General features: G+C 39.8%; 1 protein-coding gene across 1 annotated transcript in view; it reads right to left on the minus strand.

Moving 5' to 3' along the window:
• The window catches only part of LOC124545063 (ubiquitin carboxyl-terminal hydrolase 32), a 230329-nt gene that overhangs the window by 56495 nt on the left and 153702 nt on the right, over window positions 1-20132 (minus strand). Inside the window, exons 23-24 of the mRNA XM_047123861.1 lie at window positions 14902-15102; window positions 11525-11715 (exon numbers count right to left, since the gene is read on the minus strand). Of these exons, the coding sequence (XP_046979817.1) occupies window positions 11525-11715; window positions 14902-15102 (392 nt within the window). The remainder of the gene's footprint in view (window positions 1-11524; window positions 11716-14901; window positions 15103-20132) is intronic.

Here is a 20132-nt window from a genome sequence, read left to right on the forward strand (position 1 = left end):
TCTCCCAGTGCTTCAGCCATTTCCTTTAGCGGTCCAGCTAAAGTGGCTGGAGATGCCAGTCGTGTGTGTGTGTGTGTGTGTGTGTGTGTGTGTGTGTGTGTGTGTGTGTGTGTGTGCGCTCGCGCTCGCAAGGGGGGGGGGGGGGGGGGGGGCACCTTTCTTTTCTGAAAAAGATCAGTATTTTGTTGTGCGTGGCTGCACCTCAATGTGTCATTTTTACAGTGTGTAGCGATCTATCCTTTTAATAATTTTTGCTATTCCAACCTGGACTTTCCATTGTTTAAGTTGCCTCATTGTATTTTCTTATTCTACAGCAAATTAAATAACGATGACATCCAAAATGCTTTGTTACAACAGTATGGATTTGTACGTTAACTAAATTATGTGGGTTGTTGGGAACATCTAGGCAGTTGCAAACTTTTTAAATTATTTCTTTCACAACTAGAGAAATGAGTAAGTTACTGAGAGCACAGCCCAGGAGCAAAAGAAGTAACTACGTTTTTCAAATTTGGTTCTATTCCTTCTTTCGACATTCTGTTCTACAAACAAAATGTTGTACATAAATGTGAAACAACAGTGTTTAAACCAAATTTTCATACTTGAAGCTGAACTATGCACTCCGGGGGAGATGATTAATGTTACACAAATCTCTTCCTGGATAAATTTTGCTTTTTCTTTCTTTTCCTTCCTTATTTCTTCTTTCATGACTTTCACCCCAAGTTTCAGTATTTCTATACTGTACCTTGTAACATTGGTACCTTGGCACCAGAAGGCAGGAAAATGACAGTCATCATTTAAATAATCATTTCTTCATATCTATTCAATCTAATGCATAATGTGGATTTTTTACTATTAGTCAGACCTCAAGCATTGTGTATATTCTGTTTGTATTACATCAAAAACAATAAACATGTTCATTTTAATAACAGACTGCTCACTAACCATTCATTCATAAAAATAAAGAAATAAAGAAAGAAAAGATAAATAGATGGCTGGATTACGGGGTTTTAAGGGACCAAAACACTATGATCTTCAGTCCCTCCACACTGAGTGCAGGAAAAAAAATCATTTCATTTAAAAAATCTATGTAAGCAGCCATATCAGGTGTTAACAATAGGTTATTAAAGAGAGTCAGAAAACTCCACTCAGACAGGCCATGAAGGCCCAACAGTACCGAGCGGTCGCCAACTCATTCTCAGCCCACAGGAGTCACTGGAGGGCATAGGATCAGCACACCACACTCGCAGCTGTATGTCAGTTTATGAGACAGGAGCCACTACTTCTCTATCAAGTAGCTCCTCAGTTTGCCTCACAAGGATCGAGTGGACCCCGCTTGCCACCAGCACTCGGCAGACCAAATGGTCCCCCATTCAAATGTTAGCTCATCCCGGCAGTGCTTAACTTCAGTGATCAGACAGGAAGCAGTGTTACCATTGAGGCAAAGCCATCAGGAGACAAAAGATAATAAGGTAAGGTGAGGGCAGATGTCGGCTGGGAGCAGTTCGAAGCCCACTGAGGCTTGTCATGTGGTGGAATGTGTATCTCCAGCATCTGACCAGGATCTATATCTACATACATACTCCGCAAAGCCATAGTAAGGTGCATGACAGAGGGTACTGTGTAGCACTACTTGTCATTTCCTTTCATGTCCCACACATTTGTCTTTATGTCTCTGTTTCAGCCCTAATTTCTCGTATCTTACCTTCGTGATCCATACACAAAGTGTAGGTTGGCTGCAGTTAGCTTCAGATTGAGGGTTCTCAAAATTTTGTCAATAGTATTCCTCAAGAAGAATGTCATTTTCCCTTCAGGGATTCCCATTTGAGTTCCTGAAGCAACTATGTAACCTTGCATGTTGTTTGAACGTACCAGCAACAATTCTAGCAGCCCATCTCTGAACTGCTTCAACGTCTTCCGTTAATGTAACCTGGTGCAGATCCCAAACACTTGAGATGTACTCAAGAACAGGTTGCACTGGCGTCCTATATGTGGTCGCCTCTAACAAATGAAACACAGTTTCCCAAAATTCTCCCAATAATCTGAAGCCTACCATCTGCCTTCTCTACCTCAAACCTCACATGCTCATTCCGTTTCATTTCACTCTGCAGCTTTACAGCCAGATTTTTAAACAACGTGACTGTGTCAAACACGACACTACTAATACTGTATTCGAAAATTGCAGTTTTCCCCCCTCTCCCTTCACAACTCCTTTACATCAACTCACATTTTTCTACATTTAGAGCTAACTGCCATTCATCACACCAACTACAAATTTCGTCGAAGTCATCTTGTGACTTCCTGCAGTAAATCACTCAACAATGACACCTCCCTGGACACCAAAGCATCATCAGAAAACAACCACAGTTTGCTGCCCACCTTGTCTGCCAGATCATTTATGTATTTAGAGAACAATAGTGGTCCTATCACACTTTCCTGGGGCACTTCTTAGGATACCCTTATCTGTGATGAACACTCACTGTTGACGACATTGTACTGGGTTCTATAACTTGAGGTGTCTTCAAGCCACCCACACATCTGGGAACCTATCCCATATGTTTGTATCTTCATAAACAGACTGCAGTAGGGCATTGTGTCAAAAGCTTTTTGGAAATCTAGAAAGCATAAGCCTTTCAGCCACCCACAGAAAGCAACATGCCAATAGCTGACAAATCGGCTGTATAACAGGAGCAGCACTAAGATAATCTAAAAAAGAAATTACAACTCTGGCAACATTACAATGAAAGTAGTGCGACACATCATTTCGGTGGAGTGATTCGTTACACAACATTTACCGCACTGGCAAATGATGACCACCACTGTGAAAGCTTCATTCAACTACCAAGTTAATACAGTAGTCTGTTTGGTCATTTGCACCCTTTCTGTGCGTGTAATGTGAATCTGGATGCACAAAGTATGTCTGCAAGCTGAGGTGACAGAAATCTTACTACGCTTTAGGGAACCTGCTGTTTGCACAGTTTATTCTGTGTAATGTCACTTCCTGCCTCAGACATACAGCACGCTCCATGTAACAAAGACATTACTGAAAATCGTGATGATGCCACCGATATCTGGAGTGTCGTAAAAGGCATTCATTAGCTGTTATTTAGGAGAGAACTGACATCAATAACACCAAATGAAATGGTATTAATACGTACCACTTGTCAGAAAGTAATGTACAATGTGTCTGGCTATTGTAGCAATTTGGTCAACATACGAATTTTAGCAAAGAAGGCCTCTAAATATATGAATGCACTCTCTCACAGTGATATGAATTAATAAAATCTTGGGCTTTCAGCGTGTCAGATGGTTGAAATCCCACGAGCTTTCGACCACACTCTCCTTGGCTATCATCTAGTGGTAAATGACTACCGTGTCACCATAACCTTGACATTATATACCTGTGTTGGCTGGTGGCTGGGAGCCAGGCTGTGCTGAGCTGCAAACTGTCATCCTTATTGATTGTGTTTTCATATATTTTTATTTCTGTAGCTGCATTTACAAAGCTATCCCAAAATCCCTTTTGTCTTCATAATGACATATGTTTCACTGAACAGAATTCCGTGTTTATTTTCTAAAGCAGTTTCTGCCACAGCTGATTTGTCAAGATAGTGTACATGTAAGAACCGCTCGTGTTCTATCCGACATTGCTCCACAGTGTGTACTGACGTAGTGGCAGCTGCACAGACATGTTACCTTGTACACTATAGGCGTTCTAAGCCCTAAATTGTCCTTCACAGGGCTTTTAAACTGTCGTATTTTTGCTGGGGGCCTGAACACGGACGAAATGTTGTCTCTCTTCAGGAGCTGATGAAACTTTCCCGCACTGCGGCACAGAAAGGCAGACATGTATGTTTGTTGCTCTCTCCTTCAACAGAGTTTTTCTTGCTATCTTACCATAGAAAGTCCATGATACTTGATGGTGATTGTAGCCATTTTCCCAAAAGGCTTTTCAGAGGTGGCTTAGTTCTAGTGTCAGATTTTCAGCATCCAAGAAAACTTCAGCATGAAGGATAAGGGTGTTCAGAATGACATGTTTTTGGGCAGGGCAGTTGTGGCTGAAATTGTGCAAATACCAACCTGTTTATACAGGTTTCCTGTAGACACTGTGGCTGAGGTGGCCACTGGTTTTCCGATGAAAGAAGACGTCACAGAAGGGCAATGTACCATCTATCCCTAGTTCCATCATAAACCTAATGTGGTTGTAAATGTCTTTCAGGTGTTCTAAGAATTCTCCCTGTTATTCATGTCCGCAGGGCCAGATTATGGAAGTGATGTCAATATAATGATAAAAGCAGCATGGCTTAGCTGGAGCTTTAGGTGTTCGTTTTTCCTGCGCGCTGTTCAGGAGTGTAATGGTAGGGAGACAGTACGATTGTGGTTCGATGAACCCTCTGCCAAGCACTTAAATGTGAATTGCAGAGTAATCATGTAGATGTAGAGCTGTGTTCAGAGCAATATCTTCACATTTCTCGATAAAATAGGTTGGCTACAGATGGTGTTAGTGCTTAAACAATTCCACAATTGTACTATCATTTATTGCAAGATTATGATTTGTGCGAAACCTTTTCAGCTTCCAGCACAGAAGAAGTTGCAGAAGGAGATAAAGTCTACACCAATGAATAGGTTCACAGTTGTTATGATTTTGCAGTTCAAACAAAGCCAGTCAGTATTACTAACTAATGGTGCATGTAAAGTTATTCAAGAGCATAGCACACCACACAACACACGAAACACCTCATTAAATAGGTATGCCAGTGCCTGAACCAGATGCTGGAACCAAATTGGGATAAAAATGCGGCAGAGAGGCTACCTTCCACCCCTGTCCAGCAGCCAGTAGGACCACAACAATTTAGGTACAAGTATACAATACACTCTGAAGCACAAAATTTAAAATCTGATTCGCCACCTTACATTATCAACTAATATTTCAGTAATGACTTGGCCAGCATTGAAGAGGCTCTCTCACATAATACGAGAGACCGACATGGGAGCATTGCAACTGCAATGGGGTGCCACAGCTTACTTGTCTTCAACTTCCTACATAAAAAGTAATTGTTTGAGAAGGATTAATTGTCAGTACTGTGAAAGACGACGAATTAACACACACACACACATATATGGGAAACATTCCACATGGGAAAAATTATATATAAAAACAAAGATAAGGTGACTTACCGAACGAAAGCGCTGGCAGGTCGATAGACACACAAACAAACACAAACATACACACAAAATTCAAGCTTTCGCAAGCGGAAAGACTTACCTTAGGGGGAAAAAAGGACAGGTATACACTCACACACACGCACATGTCCATCCACACATACAGACACAAGCAGATGTCTGCTTGCGTCTGTATGTGTGGATGGATATGTGCGTGTACCTGTCCTTTTTTCCCCCCTAAGGTAAGTCTTTCCGCTCCCGGAATTGGAATGACTCCTTACCCTCTCCCTTAAAACCCACTCCCTTTCGTCTTCCCCTCTCCTTCCCTCTTCCCTGATGAGGCAACAGTTTGTTGCGAAAGCTTGAATTTTGTGTGTATGTTTGTGTTTGTTTGTGTGTCTATCGACCTGCCAGCACTTTCGTTCGGTAAGTCACCTCATATCACACACATCCCTCCCTCTATCTGTCCAAAAGGTCAGTTTCATCTCAATTCATAGCTAATGAGAGAAACGTATTGGAGTTATATCCTTCTGTATCAAACTAAGTTGGCCACACTGATGAGACTGCTGGGCCAGTACGGCCACCGCCATAGTGTAGCTCGATTCTCTTCATCAGAAGTAGTCCACCATGACAGCATCCACTCATCTGAGGGCTCTCATCAGTGCAGTTCTGCCAAAGCGATAGCTACTCGACATGACAGTTGTTGCCCAGACTCCTCACTTCCCAACGAAAATTGTATTCATTCCAATCCATCATTGGCTGATTGATACAGTGACTGGTTTTCATGGTTACATTGAAAATAAAACACTCACAGTTGCAAAGTTATTTTATTTAAGAATAACATGTTCCACCATGGTCACACACCATCAGATTAAGTAAAACTGTCAAATGAAGTACATTACACTGGCTATCAAAACTTTGTCAATCACATACACATAAAACTGTGTGGGTGAAAATTCGGTCATCAGAATGACTAAAGGGAACTGCGAGAACCTTTGAGCTGTTATAGTAACAAGTAAACCACGGCGCCCAGCCGTTCATACACTGTATTGGCCTGGATGCCAAACAGTAGCTGGTCTAACTGGCTGGCAGCAGCATTAGAATTACTAAACAGCTGATGACTGCATGCAGCCACGCCAATAAAATAAAAGCACAACAGATGGCCCTAGCATCTTAATTTATGGGTAAGGCTGATATGGAACTGATTCACCTATACTTCATACAAAGGATTAAATTAAAATTAATGAAAACCACTTACAGTCCACTGCATTACTGAAATACCGTTAAACCCAGCATCCATAGAAAAAAATTTGTGTAATGTGAATTACACTGCTGTTCGTAACAGTAATAAGCCAGTGACAGTTGACAATCTATACAGAAAACAGACTTCCAAAATGCGTACAACATCCCACTCATTTCACCAGCAACTAATTCTAATTTTGTGAGAATCTCCTTTGTAGAACATCTTTTGTACAAGGTAGCTAAACATTTTTGAGAAACAGGGTGTAGACGTTATTTTTGCTTTGGCCAACAACCTAAGAACTGTTATATCTACAATGAACAGTTGTATAGAGATAAAATTGCTGGCTCAGGTGTGTACAAGATCAATTGCAGTGAATGTGATGCTTCATATATAGGACAAACAAGTAGGATGTTTAGGACTAGATTTCGTAGGCATTTACTGAATATAAAAGGGCAGGTTAAACACCACTCAGAGTTTGCAGAGCACCTAAAAGCTAGTGGCCATCACCAACACTAAGCAATTAAAAAGGACCCCATTCAACTAAAAATGAAAAAAAAAAGCTGAATTTGTTAGAAGAAATGGAAATTGTTACACATTCATGCGAACATAGTGTGCTAATCTTAATGATCAGCTGGTTAGGAAGAATCAGACATTTTAATTATACCTGTCATAAGGTCTCCAAACCTCCCCCCCCCCCTCCCCCCCCCCCCAATTGACTTAGCACTATTATTCCAATAAGTTTTTTGATCATCGTATTACACTAAGCAGATTCAGAAGGATGTAGGTTGCAGTAGGTACTGGGAGATGAAGAAGCTTGCACAGGATAGAGTAGCATGGAGAGCTGCATCAAACCAGTCTCAGGACTGAAGACCACAACAACAACATTGTCATATTCTAACCTAAGACCCACTCAGTTTGTACCATTGGTTCTGGACCTTTTATTCACAGTCTTTTTCTATGATGTATAATGTATGTTATCCCATGACCACCACGTAGGCACTCAAATGTTGAGATTTTTAGTGCCCTGTATGAACATTCACTATAATTCAGCAGTTTCTGAACACACATTTAATAGCACAGTCTCTCTACATTCCGCCTCTCACACATGCATATCTAATTTTTTAATGTTTTTAAGGTTTGTAAAAGTTTTATTGCAGTTTTACTGTTGTTTTATTTATTTATTTGTTCATGGATGCTGCTTTTGCACAGTTTATCCATGTCATACTTGTTGAGTGATTTAATATTACCATCGTTTACCACAATACTGTTTAGCTAGTATGTACAGTAAGCACTATAGTGTTGCACATGATTTGGATGACCCTTATCATCTGTTCAATAATTTTAATTTTCATTACATTTTAATTTTAATCTAATTTATTCCTCGATATCATGTAAAGGTTGATCAATTCAATATTACCCTTGTCTGTAAATAAGATACAAGCACCATCCGTCGTGCTTTCACCATACTGGTATGGCTGTATGCAGCCATCTGCCATTTAGTAATTCTAATACCACTGCTGGTTAGATTGCCCAGCTGTTTGCCATCAAGACCAATACGATGTACGCACGGGTCTGCTCTGTGCTCTACTTGCTGATATATCACTGCAAAGAGTCCCACAGTTCCTTTTAACAATAATATGAAAAGGGAAGTTGCTACTCACCATATAGCAGAGATGTTGAATCACTGATAGGCACAACAATGATAGGAGTGGCGACCAGGTGTGGGTAAGGAGGAGGCTGGGGCGAGGAGGGGGAGGGATAGTATGGTGGGGATGGCAGACAGTGAAATGCCATAGGTTTGACAGAGGGAAGGGGCGAGGTGAGGGGAAGGGGGTGAAGTAGTGGAAAAAGATAGAAGTAAAAAGACTGGATGCAATGGTGGAATGAGGGCTCTGTAGTGCTAGAATGGGAACAGAGAAGGGGCTGGATGGTGAGGACAGTGACTAATGAAGGTTGAGGCCAGGACAGTTACAGGAATGCAGGATGTATTGCAGGGAAAGTTCCCACCTGCGCAATTCAGAAAAGCTGGTGTTGGTGGAAAGAATCCATATGGCACGAGCTGTGAAGCAGTCATTGAAATAAGGGATGTCACGTTTGGCACCATGTTCAGCAACAGGGTGGTCCACTTGTTTCGTGGCCACAGTTTGTCGGTGGCTATTTACGTGGACAGACAGCTCGTTGGTTGACATGCCCACATAGAAGGCAGCACAGTGGTTGCAGCTTAGCTTTTAGATCATGAGTCATTTCACATTTGATGAGATAGGTGATGTTCATGACCGGACTGAAGCACGTGGTGATGGGAGGACGTATGGGACAAGTCTTGCATTTATATCTATTACAAGGATATGAGCCATTGGGAACAGGAGTTGTGTAAGGATGGACGAGTATATTGTGTAGGTTCGGTGGACGGCAGAATACCATGGTAGGAGGGGTGGGAAGGATAGTAGGTAGGACATTTCTCACTTCAGGGCATGACGAGAGGTAGCTGAAACTCCGCAGAGAATGTAATTCAGTTGCTCCAGTCCTGGGTGGTACTGAGTTACGAGAGGAACGCTCCTCTGTGGCTGGACAGTGGGACTTTGGGAGGTGGTCGGAGACTGGAAAGGTTCTCTGAAGGGAGAAGAGTTATTTTTGGCTTTACTTCTACTCTGACTACTTTGGCAGTTCTATCTGCAGCATTGTCAAGCATGTATCATACGACCCATGAAAGGGCTCTGATACATGCTAAACGAGGCTTACATTCTATGGATTCGAACTCAGTGCTCTACAGATTTCATAACTATCAAACTACATGTGGAAAGAAAGATGATCTCAAGAGACACTTTAAAGAAGCACTGTCCTCTGGTGAGAATACGCTGCTGCGTCTCAACAGGAACAATATTTTGCTGAAAGTGTAAGTAGAGCCAAAAGAAGAAAACAAGCAAACAGTATTCTGGAGAAAAAGAATCTGCTGAAATTTTTGCAAAAGTAAGTATTCCACTGAAAAAAGCTCTTATTATACAGTATAAAAACTATCAGCAGAAAAATCTCCTATCGGAGCACCAAAAATGTGAATATGTTCTCGTTTATTTAAGAGACTGACTGAAAGCAGCATACCACCTGCCTCATTCTACCTTCCTCAGCACATTTAAAAATTTTCCAAAAAATTTTGGCACGCAAACATATTTGCACTTTTTTTTTTTAACATGCAAGTCACCTCAAATTCCTACAACATGCCCTAACAAACTCACAGACACCCACTAATCCTTTGCTGTGAAGTTGCTCACATCGACCTACTCCCTCTTGTCCTCACTCGTTCAGTACAACTCACTGTCGTAGTATCTTTGTATCTTTCTGTCACTGCCTCCTGTCTCACGGCCACGGTCTCCTTTGTTCTATCATACTGCAACTGGCTCCTCTCACCATCACTGTATTCCTCCTGCTCTCTCTTGTTGCTACCACCTCATCCTTCCCGCCAACTGCTGTTGTCTCTTCTCACCGTCAATTATCTCTCTCTTTCTGACTGCCATTGTCATATATTCTGTCTCTCATTATCATTGGCTCTCACCCACATCCATTTCCACTTTCTCATGTTCCACTGCCACTCTTTCTTTCTCCCACACTGCCACTGTCTCCTTCACTCTTTCTGCAACACAACCACTACCTACTATCTTCCAGTATTTACTCTTCCAGGGTGTAGAAAAATTTCCACTACCAGTCACATAATTTTTCCACATGCTATAAAGGAACAGTCATGGAGTTTGACAGCATCTACTACGGATAAAATTTATTTACTTTTCCGCCTCTTTGCCACTGTCAATGTCATCTTCTCTCTCAGCATAAAAAAGTGCTTATATGTTCATATACCAGAGTCTTTGGGAGAAATTTTAAAGATGCTGAGGAAGGTATAATGAGGCAGCAAGTGACCCACTTTTCAAGAGTCTTTTAAATAAACAAGATCACATTCACATTGTTTGTGGTCTGATAGGAGCATTTTCCCACCAGTTCCCTTATTTTCCCTGCTGCAGGAGGTCATGTAACTCATATGAAAAGAAATGTATTGGTCAGCAACATTTAGATAGTTTACTTATGTGAAACTGAAATAACGCAAAACTAATTTTACACCTCAGACCAGATTTTACGTAGCAAAAGAATTTTGCATGTGCTTCAGCACTAAAACTGGGGATTCCCTGATGATAACAGACGTACTTTACAGGATTCTTCTCCATGCTACGTCACTTTATAAACAACATTTTCACCTTACACTGGATTTTACCAGAGTATTTTAAGTGTATAAGTAGGGTAAATTTGAACTTCTACATCTCAAATGGAAGAAGATATGAAAAAAATTTTCATGGTTGTTCGAGATTGAAAACTTATGAATACATCACAAAAATTTCAGCCATTTGCTGGTCAAACCATTCTTGGAATCCTCGGCTGGGTTTTGGTCTGCTGGCCATGGCAAAAATATAATTTTAAAAATATCTTTTTTTTTTATTTTCCGAGGAACTGCGCATGAACTAATGGTGACTCCATAAGTCTTATCAAGTCCACTGTAGACCACCTCATATGCAAAAAGGTGGAACTGATTTACTCAATTTACCTATGCAGGAGGAAGTGTGTAATGTTCACACTTTGACACAGTGGCGCTAAAACCATCTTTCTGTTAGGTATACATATGGTCCCTATCCCAAAAACACTTGACCCTACTTTTTATCACCAACATAACCAAGGTATGAGCACTGGATAATGCCATGCATAAACATAGAAAATTCCATTTTTATGCACGGCATTGTGAAACATATTGGTAAGCATATAGTTGCACACACATCAATTTATTCCCTTTAATTATTATTATTTTTTTAATCTCCAATCACATTTTTTATCATCATCATCTTTGGGAAAGTAGTGTGGCAATCTTTTAAAATAATATGTCTAATTATTTACAAATAGGGCGCTTATATCAACAAAAATAGATGCTAATTTTGGCAAAAATAGATGTTTGATTTTCCAGCCCCTAGTCATCTAACAGTATCTTTCTACTTCTGGGAGCATATTTTTCTTCAACTACACATAATAATATGACAAAAGACAGGCAAGTCAGAAGATAAACCAACTGGAAATGATGTGAAGGGTACGAACCAGTCTTGAGCATGGTTTGGTGCCGCTGTCTCAGATGGTGGTAGCGGTGAAACAAGCCGTGCAACCTGCACCAAAACAGCGTGGTAGAGGTCTTGGTGAGTTGTTGTTTCTGAACACGGTACAATTATTGGTAACCCGAAGAGGCTGGGTTTTGTCTTTTGCGATGACAGGAAATATACATCTTGTCGAATCTAAAAAACAACAAAGACAGTTTATCACTACAAGCCTTACAATTAATCAGTTCACTAAACAAACTCAATAATATAATGCAAACACAGAGAATCAAGAGAATACAGTATGTTTTACGTATAATCATTTGATACAACATGCACTGAAGAACTAAATTTGTACCTGGTTGTCACAGTACAATCATGTGCAAAGTCACTTTTATCCATGGTGCGACAGAAACACTTAACTTTTCTTAAACTTTAGTTTACAGGTTATCCATCGTGTGGCACTGTAATGCTGTATGCCATGGTGGGCACTGTTCTTTGGGGTTTATTTGAGACAGAGCACTGGTCTATGGAACACAATGTTGCAGTAGTAGAGGAATTCATAAAGACAGAGTCTATCACAGCTGCATGACAAAACTTTTGATGCAGGTCCGGTGGATGTGATGCTCCTAGTCACAATACTCTGTTGCTATGGTTATAAAAATAACATCAAGATTGACAGTAAACATGCAGGACTTACTCATTTGGTATGTACACCAAAAAATGTGAATTATGAAGGGGACGCACTCTAGCATAGTTCTCAATGGTCAGCTCTGGGGCAAACTATCGTAATTGGGTTGGTGCATACCAGTGTTTGCTGTATCCTATACAAAGATCTTCACTAATGTCTATTGTCTATAAGCCTACTGAAAGGGACAAGAGGTGAGACTTCAATTTTGCAATGAGTTCTTGGAGCTTCAGCGAGTTGTTGAGGATGTAGGACATTGTGAACAGGTTACTAATGTCAGATGAGTACCATTTCCACTTGTCTGTGTATGTAAACAAATACAACTGTCAGTTCTTGGCTGCACACATCCTGTGTGAATTGTTTGAGTGTCCTATGCACAGTGCCAAAGTGACCGTATGGTGCACAATTTCCTCTGAGTGCATTATCAGCCTGTACTTTTTTTTCGAAAATATGGACCAAATTATGACAGTCAATTCTCAGCACTAACCAGTCATGTAGCAAATATTTGTCATGTAGCAAATATTTTTGCATCATGAAGTCAATACCATCATCACCTGCAGTTCCAGCACGATGGAGCATCATCCCATACTGCACTTCCTTCCATAGGCATACTGAATAAAATGTATCCATTCGGTTAATTTATCACTTTGTAGACATCAACTGGCTTGCTCTTTCGCCCAGCCTAACAGCACCCGATAATTTTTAGTGGAGCTATCTTGAACAGGAAGTTTATGAGCAATGTCTCACCAGAATCGATGAACTAAAAGATCAAATTCGTGAGTGCACTCAGGGGGTTTCCAAATGACACGTTGCAGCAAGTTACATTATCTCTTCCAGACAGACTACATGACTGCATTATTCATCATGTTGGACACTTACCAAACGTTATTTTCAAGAAACAGCCACACACAAATACTGCATAAAAAAGAAAATTTATCTCCATATAAAAAAAATTTCACACCATACCCTGAATTATCTCTTATTTTCAATACAATTGGGTGTTTCTGGTGCACTTTGTACATGACTACTATTAATCAGAAAAGCACTGTGGTGGTCAGACCTACCTTCATGTTGCTTAAAGCTTCATCTTTCGTACCATTATTTATTGTTACATAGGAAAAATTTCAGAATTAGAAAGATTTAAACATGGATTAAGTAAATAAAAATAAAAACTGCTGATTCAAACTGTCCACATGTAGGATTTTCTTTTAATTTACTAGTTTTGTAAATCAGTTTACACATTTTCATCATTGCGAGACACTGTGAGTGTTATTGACTGACAATCTACATAACTGACCAAGCAACAGAACTGAACACCCTGCAGTTCACAGTAAACTGTAACACGATTGTCGATGCCATATTTGTCCAGTAGTTTTTCTCATACCCTGATTATTCCACCCAAAGCCTGAACAGAAAAGATGACAACTCATTCCCTTATCAAACTCCTGACTTAGATTTAAAATTGTTAAAGATTTTACCCAGGAACTTGAGTTCAAATGTAGTACCAGTCAGTGTCAATTCACACCAAAGTTTTTCAAAATACCCGAGAAACTATACCTGCCACCTGAGAGAAAAGTGTTAAGGAAAATATTAGCAGTTCTTTAACCAAAATAGTAACTCTGCTCACTGAAAAGTTATGTTTGAAATATTAAGGATTTTAGCAATGCTACCTAAGCTCATCTATGAATCAGACATGCACGCAGGAAAAAACCAGTAATTACCGCAAAAATAGATGTATACTCAAGTGTGGAACAAGATCCATACTGAATTCACATTTATAAATAAATCTAAAAAACCTTAAAACAGTACTTCCTACCAGAGAGTAAAATTTACAGTAAACTAGATTTGGAGATTAAAGAGATTACAAAGGCAGATAAAAAGTACCCATTAAAAAATAAATTTTACATAGTGAAAGATTACTTACAGGTGTTTTATTGTTATTTATTTATGTTACTTTTTTTTTACCAAATACTGACTCTGTATTATTTGTCATTTCACAACTCTCTTGTGCCTTACACCAATGAAACCAATTATTGTCATGATCCTGGTGCTAGCTGTTAGTATTTGTACAGTGCGCACAGTGAAAAAAATGTGTGGACAATGTAGCACTAGCTTTTTACATTGTTAAATAACAGCACTGTACACTAGGTATGAACTGAAAGATGTTTAATTATTGTTTACACGCTGGCCTTCCATTCTGAACAGTGGAAACGTTACTCCCCATTATGTCATCCCGATTTAGATTTCGCTATTTTACTTCAAGAAAAAGTTAGTATGGTTCAAACTATAGAGCCACAGGTGACCTGTCCCATCCTTGCCAAATTACTACTACTACTACTACTACTACTACTACTACTACTACATCATTTAAATAGTTCTGTGTAATCAGCATCTGCTTCCAAATTTCTCCCACACAAATCTTAATACTTTGAGAGTCTTGTCACTTAGTTCTAAGAATTATGGGGAAAAACTTTGGACTTTATATTTTTAGTATTTTTCATCACTAGCCAGTATTATATATTTAATAAAATGAAGAATAAGGTAAATAACCGCTAAACTACCTCTACTAAAATTTAAATGTTTTATTAGGAATTAAATGAGACAATACTTTAAGAACTGCAGCAATATGCTGACTTCCTTAAAGAGTTGCACATAGAAATTCACAGTGTATCTGTTATAACCCAAATCCGACTTGCCATTTTTCGATGGAGTGCGACGATAAAGCCCTGCGGGCTGCAGACGTCTGTGTCACTGAGGCCAGCCAGGCTGCCGGAGCTGGCACTGCTGTGCCCGCTCGACTGGCGCGCAGCTATCGCAGCTATCTCCTCCGGTGGCAGGCTGCCATTGCTCCCACTGCTTCCACTCAGCCGATGGGATGATGAGCCAGCCTGGAGTTGCTGCAGCAGAGTAAATGTCAAAATGTAATTTTACCTTTCATCATATCTACTGAGGTAGTATGTATATAATACTTGCTAAAACAGTTACAAGAGGATTGCTTAATGTGTAACAACTTTTACCCACTGAGCAACATTGCACTGAATATTTCTGCCAATTCTGCAAAAATCTTTCATTACACTACAAAATACAATAAAAACCATGATACATGCTAAAAGTCTCATGACTGCTTGTGACTTTTCTTTTATAAACAATGTTTCCACATTTTTTCTGAACTATTATCCATACACAAAAAATCAGATTACTGGTTGTCAGTACTTCATTTATATCTGGGCAGTGTGTATACTATCATCATTTTCAGTAACTGCAGTGTTACTTCAGTTGTGCTGTTATATTGACCTGTGTATATGTGCTTTATCTCGTCTAAAGATAATGTCAATCTGTCTCTCTCATTTCTCAAAAGCGCATATACTTCCACAAATTAAGTGTCAGATATCTGTTGCCCACATAGCAATTCACTTCATTACAGGTATATGAAGAAAGTACTTCCATGTAATCACAAATACTCTGTGTATTAGTTTATGTGCTTCTCATTCGCCACAACATTGAACTTGGCGACTACTTTTGGGATTTGTGTATACAGCTCCTTCTGTGCGGCTAGGATTTGATCAATTCAGATACAAAAGATTTCTTGAAGATGGAAGGCCATACAGATGGCCGACAAGAACTACAGCAGAAAAATTGTGATTTCTGTTTGGATAGTGATTTGAGAGGAAGTCAGCTGCACATATCAGAACATACAGCATACTCATCACGTTGTGTCATTATCTGTTCAAGTATCTCAACAAGAAACATCATGCTAGAAAAGTTAATCAGTTGATAGATACAAGGGCAGTTTGAAAAGCTCGTAGAAACACCATTAGATGTCAGGGCTAGCTCTATGTGGTGCCCGTGTAATAGCAGCTTGTCCTGTATGAGTAAACCTGTGATTGTTCACTGCTCTGGGTAGAGACCTGTGTTGCAGACGTTTTTGTGTTGTCATTCGCATGCAGTGGTTCGTGAAGATGGGAAAAACATCGAGATTTAAAGCAGTGATGTAAATATGTCATAAAGAAGAGTATGAAATCAAAGGAAATTTGTGCTCTTTTCTGAACGCAGGGGAGGACTCTGTTAATTCACGATCAACTTTACCAATTGTGCAACTGAGTTTAAATTTGGCCGGAACAGCTTAGATTATTATGATGATGATGATGATGATGATGATGTGCATAGTGGTCAAGCAAGATGATCCACTGCCCCAGAAATTATTGCAAAAGTGCATAAAATGGTCACAGAGGATTGTCGACTGAAAGTGGGAGAAACTGCTGAAGACGTAGGGATGTGGAAATGGATACGAGAAAACTATCTGCTATATGGATGCTAACACAGGTCAGAATGGAAATGTTCGAACAATGTTTGAACCATTTTCAGAGCAACCAGCAAGGTTGTGGCAGTGGTTTCTGACCACAGTTTAAGCTGGGATACACTACTACACCACAGCGATTAAACAACAGCCAAAACAGTGGAAACATATTGATTCGTAAGCTCCGAAGAAAGCAAAGGCAATATGGTTGGCGAGAAAGGTCGTGGTGTCAGTTTTTTGGAATGGGAAACAAGTAACATCTGTGAAATTCTGATCTGACCACTCAGTACGAGTAGCTACACATCTTAAAGTCTGGGGATGACAATGAACACACAGCATCTGAGTTTAACTGTTTTATAGCATACAGACTTACCGGATAATTTAATTCTGGTGTGAGCTTTCTACACTATGACAACAGGTGCATTGTGTTTGTTATAATGCCTTGTCACAGTATTAAGTGTCCACTGTGATATTCAATAATTAGTGTATCACTAATAAATGACTAGCTTATTTCCCTTCTAGAAGTGTTGACATAGGAAAAGATGCAATTTTCTTTCCCTGTTTGATCTGTGAATAAGACTGGATCTGGCCTCAGAAATGTTACAGTGAAAATACCCTTGGACAAGGCAATTAAAATTTAACTATTGGTGGTCTACATTATTTTGGTACTATCCGATCTGGAGTAAGTTTTCGGAATATTATTTTGGAACATCGAGATACTTCAAACTGAGTGCAAAACAGGTAAGTGGAGTGTCGCAACCTCGTACGCAATTTGGCAACGTTTGCTGACCCAGAACCACAGATACGACCATCAACATGCTGAACATTGAACTGAGACTCTTCTGGAAAGGTAGTGTGCTGCCACTCCCACATACAGAGTAGTTACAGGGTGAGACACTGTCGATGCACCTCTCTGCTGCCATGTTGAAATGAATCGTGACTTCTGCTACGTCGGTAGTTGGGTGCTCAAGATTATGTCACACTGTGTGTATAGATGCTCGCCTCACTGCAGATCATCCGTCTCCTGACTCTATTTGCACTATGTCACCTCACGATTCTGCATGCCCAACCGAATGGTGTGACCATCCTCCAGGGTGTTTGGTGCACACGGCCATTGAGATCCCAAACGGAATGGCGCTCCAAAACCAGTCAGTTTTATATTTGTACAGCAGACGTGAGAACCCGACAAATGTGAGTGGCAATATTGCAGGACGATGAACTGCAGTCTCGACAGGCCACAGTATTGTCGCCGTCAAATTCCGACACATACACGTTTTTCCTCCTTACGTGACGTGTGACACAATCTTCTCACAGACAGACAGAATTCGAATGTGAATCTCAATGAGAAACTAGGTGAGTAGCATTTTCTTATATACAGAATATAGACAGTGTTAGTCCTATCTGCTTTGTGCTGTTGCACTGGGAAGCTAATCATTTGCACATTCAGGACATACTACACTTCACACCAGTTCAATTCCTACCACATGCCGCCATCACAGTGTTGTAATTTTTAATGGCCAGCAGTGTACTTCTCATCAACACTCTTTCACAAAATCTCAAAGAATTGAAGTTTTAACAAAAACAACCATTTACAATATCTTGGATCGTGCACTAGAGCTGAGTGTCTAAATTACCAGGAAATTGACTTACCTCTTGTGATTATATTAAACAACAGGATTAAAGCCGTTATCAACAAGATACGAGTGGCATAAAAGTAAAATACATCTACAATGCTAATTTATACTTCTTTGCAGTGTTTGGTAAATGGAAGAACAAACTTGCAGCAACAAGGTTTCTGGAATTAATTATGTACAGTTCTTCTGGATTAAAATGGTTAATGAAACTGATATGAATAATCTACATTTAAGTATGAAAGCCCAAATCTACAGCAACATTATTTACAGCAATCAACTGTTTATTCAAGCATTGTTTTAGTGAAAGTATGTGACAAAACCGTTATTTTGAAAAGCTTGAAAAAGTGCAAATACCATTTTCATAAGGACTGTGAAACATGTACAAGGGTATGCTGAAAAGTAATTCCTTTGGATTTTTTTTTAATATGAAAGCTCTTCAATATTTTTACATAAAATGAACATTATTAACATTATATACTTTTATTCTTCACGTATGCATATTTATTTCTCAACAGTCACCTTTCCCAACGAGAGGCCAATTTGTTGACTCGGTCACTGTAGAATCTGTGACTTTGTCAATGTAGCCAGAGCCTCACTTCCGCTTGTACTGCTTCACCACTATCAAAGTGACGTCCTCAAAAGTGTTCTTTAAGTTTTGGAAACAGATTAAAATCAGATGGGCCAACTGGGAGCTGTATGGAGGATGATCGATGACAGTGAACCCGGGGCATCAGATTGTGGCAGATGTCAAGGCACTTGCGCATAGCCCAGCAATTTCATGCTGAAGGAGAGGGTGCTCCTGGTGTGGGCGAAGTCTTCGAATTGGTGCTTTTAGCTTTATAAGGGTTTTGCAGTACCTTGCAGAGTTTATTGTGGTGCCATTGGGCATGAATTTCAAATTCACCACTCCTTGAACATCCCAGAACATTTTGAGCATGACTTTTCCCGCTGATGGGATGGTCTTTAAAATTTTTGGAACCTGTGATCTTTTGTGGCAGAACTCTCTTTCTTTCGGGGTCAAAATGATGAACCCAGTTTTCATCAACTGTCACATTTTGTTAGGGAACTCATCACCCTATTGCCCAAAACAAAAAAGAAGTTGTTGACAAATATCCAATTCCCTCTGTTTCATGTTAGGAGTGAGCATCCAAAGCACCTGCTGCACACACCTTTTTCTGTACTGCACACTCTCTTGATATGCCACACTTACCCCAGAGATGTGTGTGTTTACCCAATGATTTTGTCTGGCAAGGTCATTGACCCGATTCCAAGGAGTCTCGTCGATTGCCATATGTGGTCATCCATCGTGAGACCTGTCACGTGTGTTGATATTATCACCATTGTTTCCTTCCTTAAGAGCATGCACAACCCAATGCTGCACATTACTGATATCATCACTGTACACAGCTTTGATCCTTTTAAGGTTTTCAGTTGGAGGTATGTTTTCTGTCGTTATATACCTGATTACAGGGCACTGTTTTTCACACCCGGAAATAGTTACATGAGACACCACCATGTTCCACACTATAATTTGGAGCCCCCTAGTGGCAGAGGGTTGCAACTTGGTAAGCGAAGTGGGGAAGTCGATCGAGTAATATGCGTGACAAGTAACACCTCAACTGACATTGAGAACAGAATACAAAATTTGGAGGTATTACTTTTCAGCGTACCCTCTTAGTTGAAATGAATTCACATGTAATTAGTGAACTGCAATAAACTTACCACAATCAACTCTAAATTCATATATTTACTTGCAAACAAAGATTTTAAACTTTTCTCTATTATGGATATGTAACACAGTGACTGAAATGAATAAAGATTTTCAGAAATAACTGCAACAAATTGTCTTTTGTTACAGTTCAGTTTTTAATTATATCATGACCGATTTTTTTGAGTCACCTACTGACATTAAGAGATGCTGATGCTGATGATGATGATGATGGTGAATTGAAAACTGATCATGGAATAATAAAAATGGAACCATTACAAAAGGCAA

The sequence above is a fragment of the Schistocerca americana genome, chromosome 8, assembly GCF_021461395.2.
Source record: "Schistocerca americana isolate TAMUIC-IGC-003095 chromosome 8, iqSchAmer2.1, whole genome shotgun sequence".
Classification (NCBI taxonomy): Eukaryota; Metazoa; Arthropoda; class Insecta; order Orthoptera; family Acrididae; genus Schistocerca; species Schistocerca americana.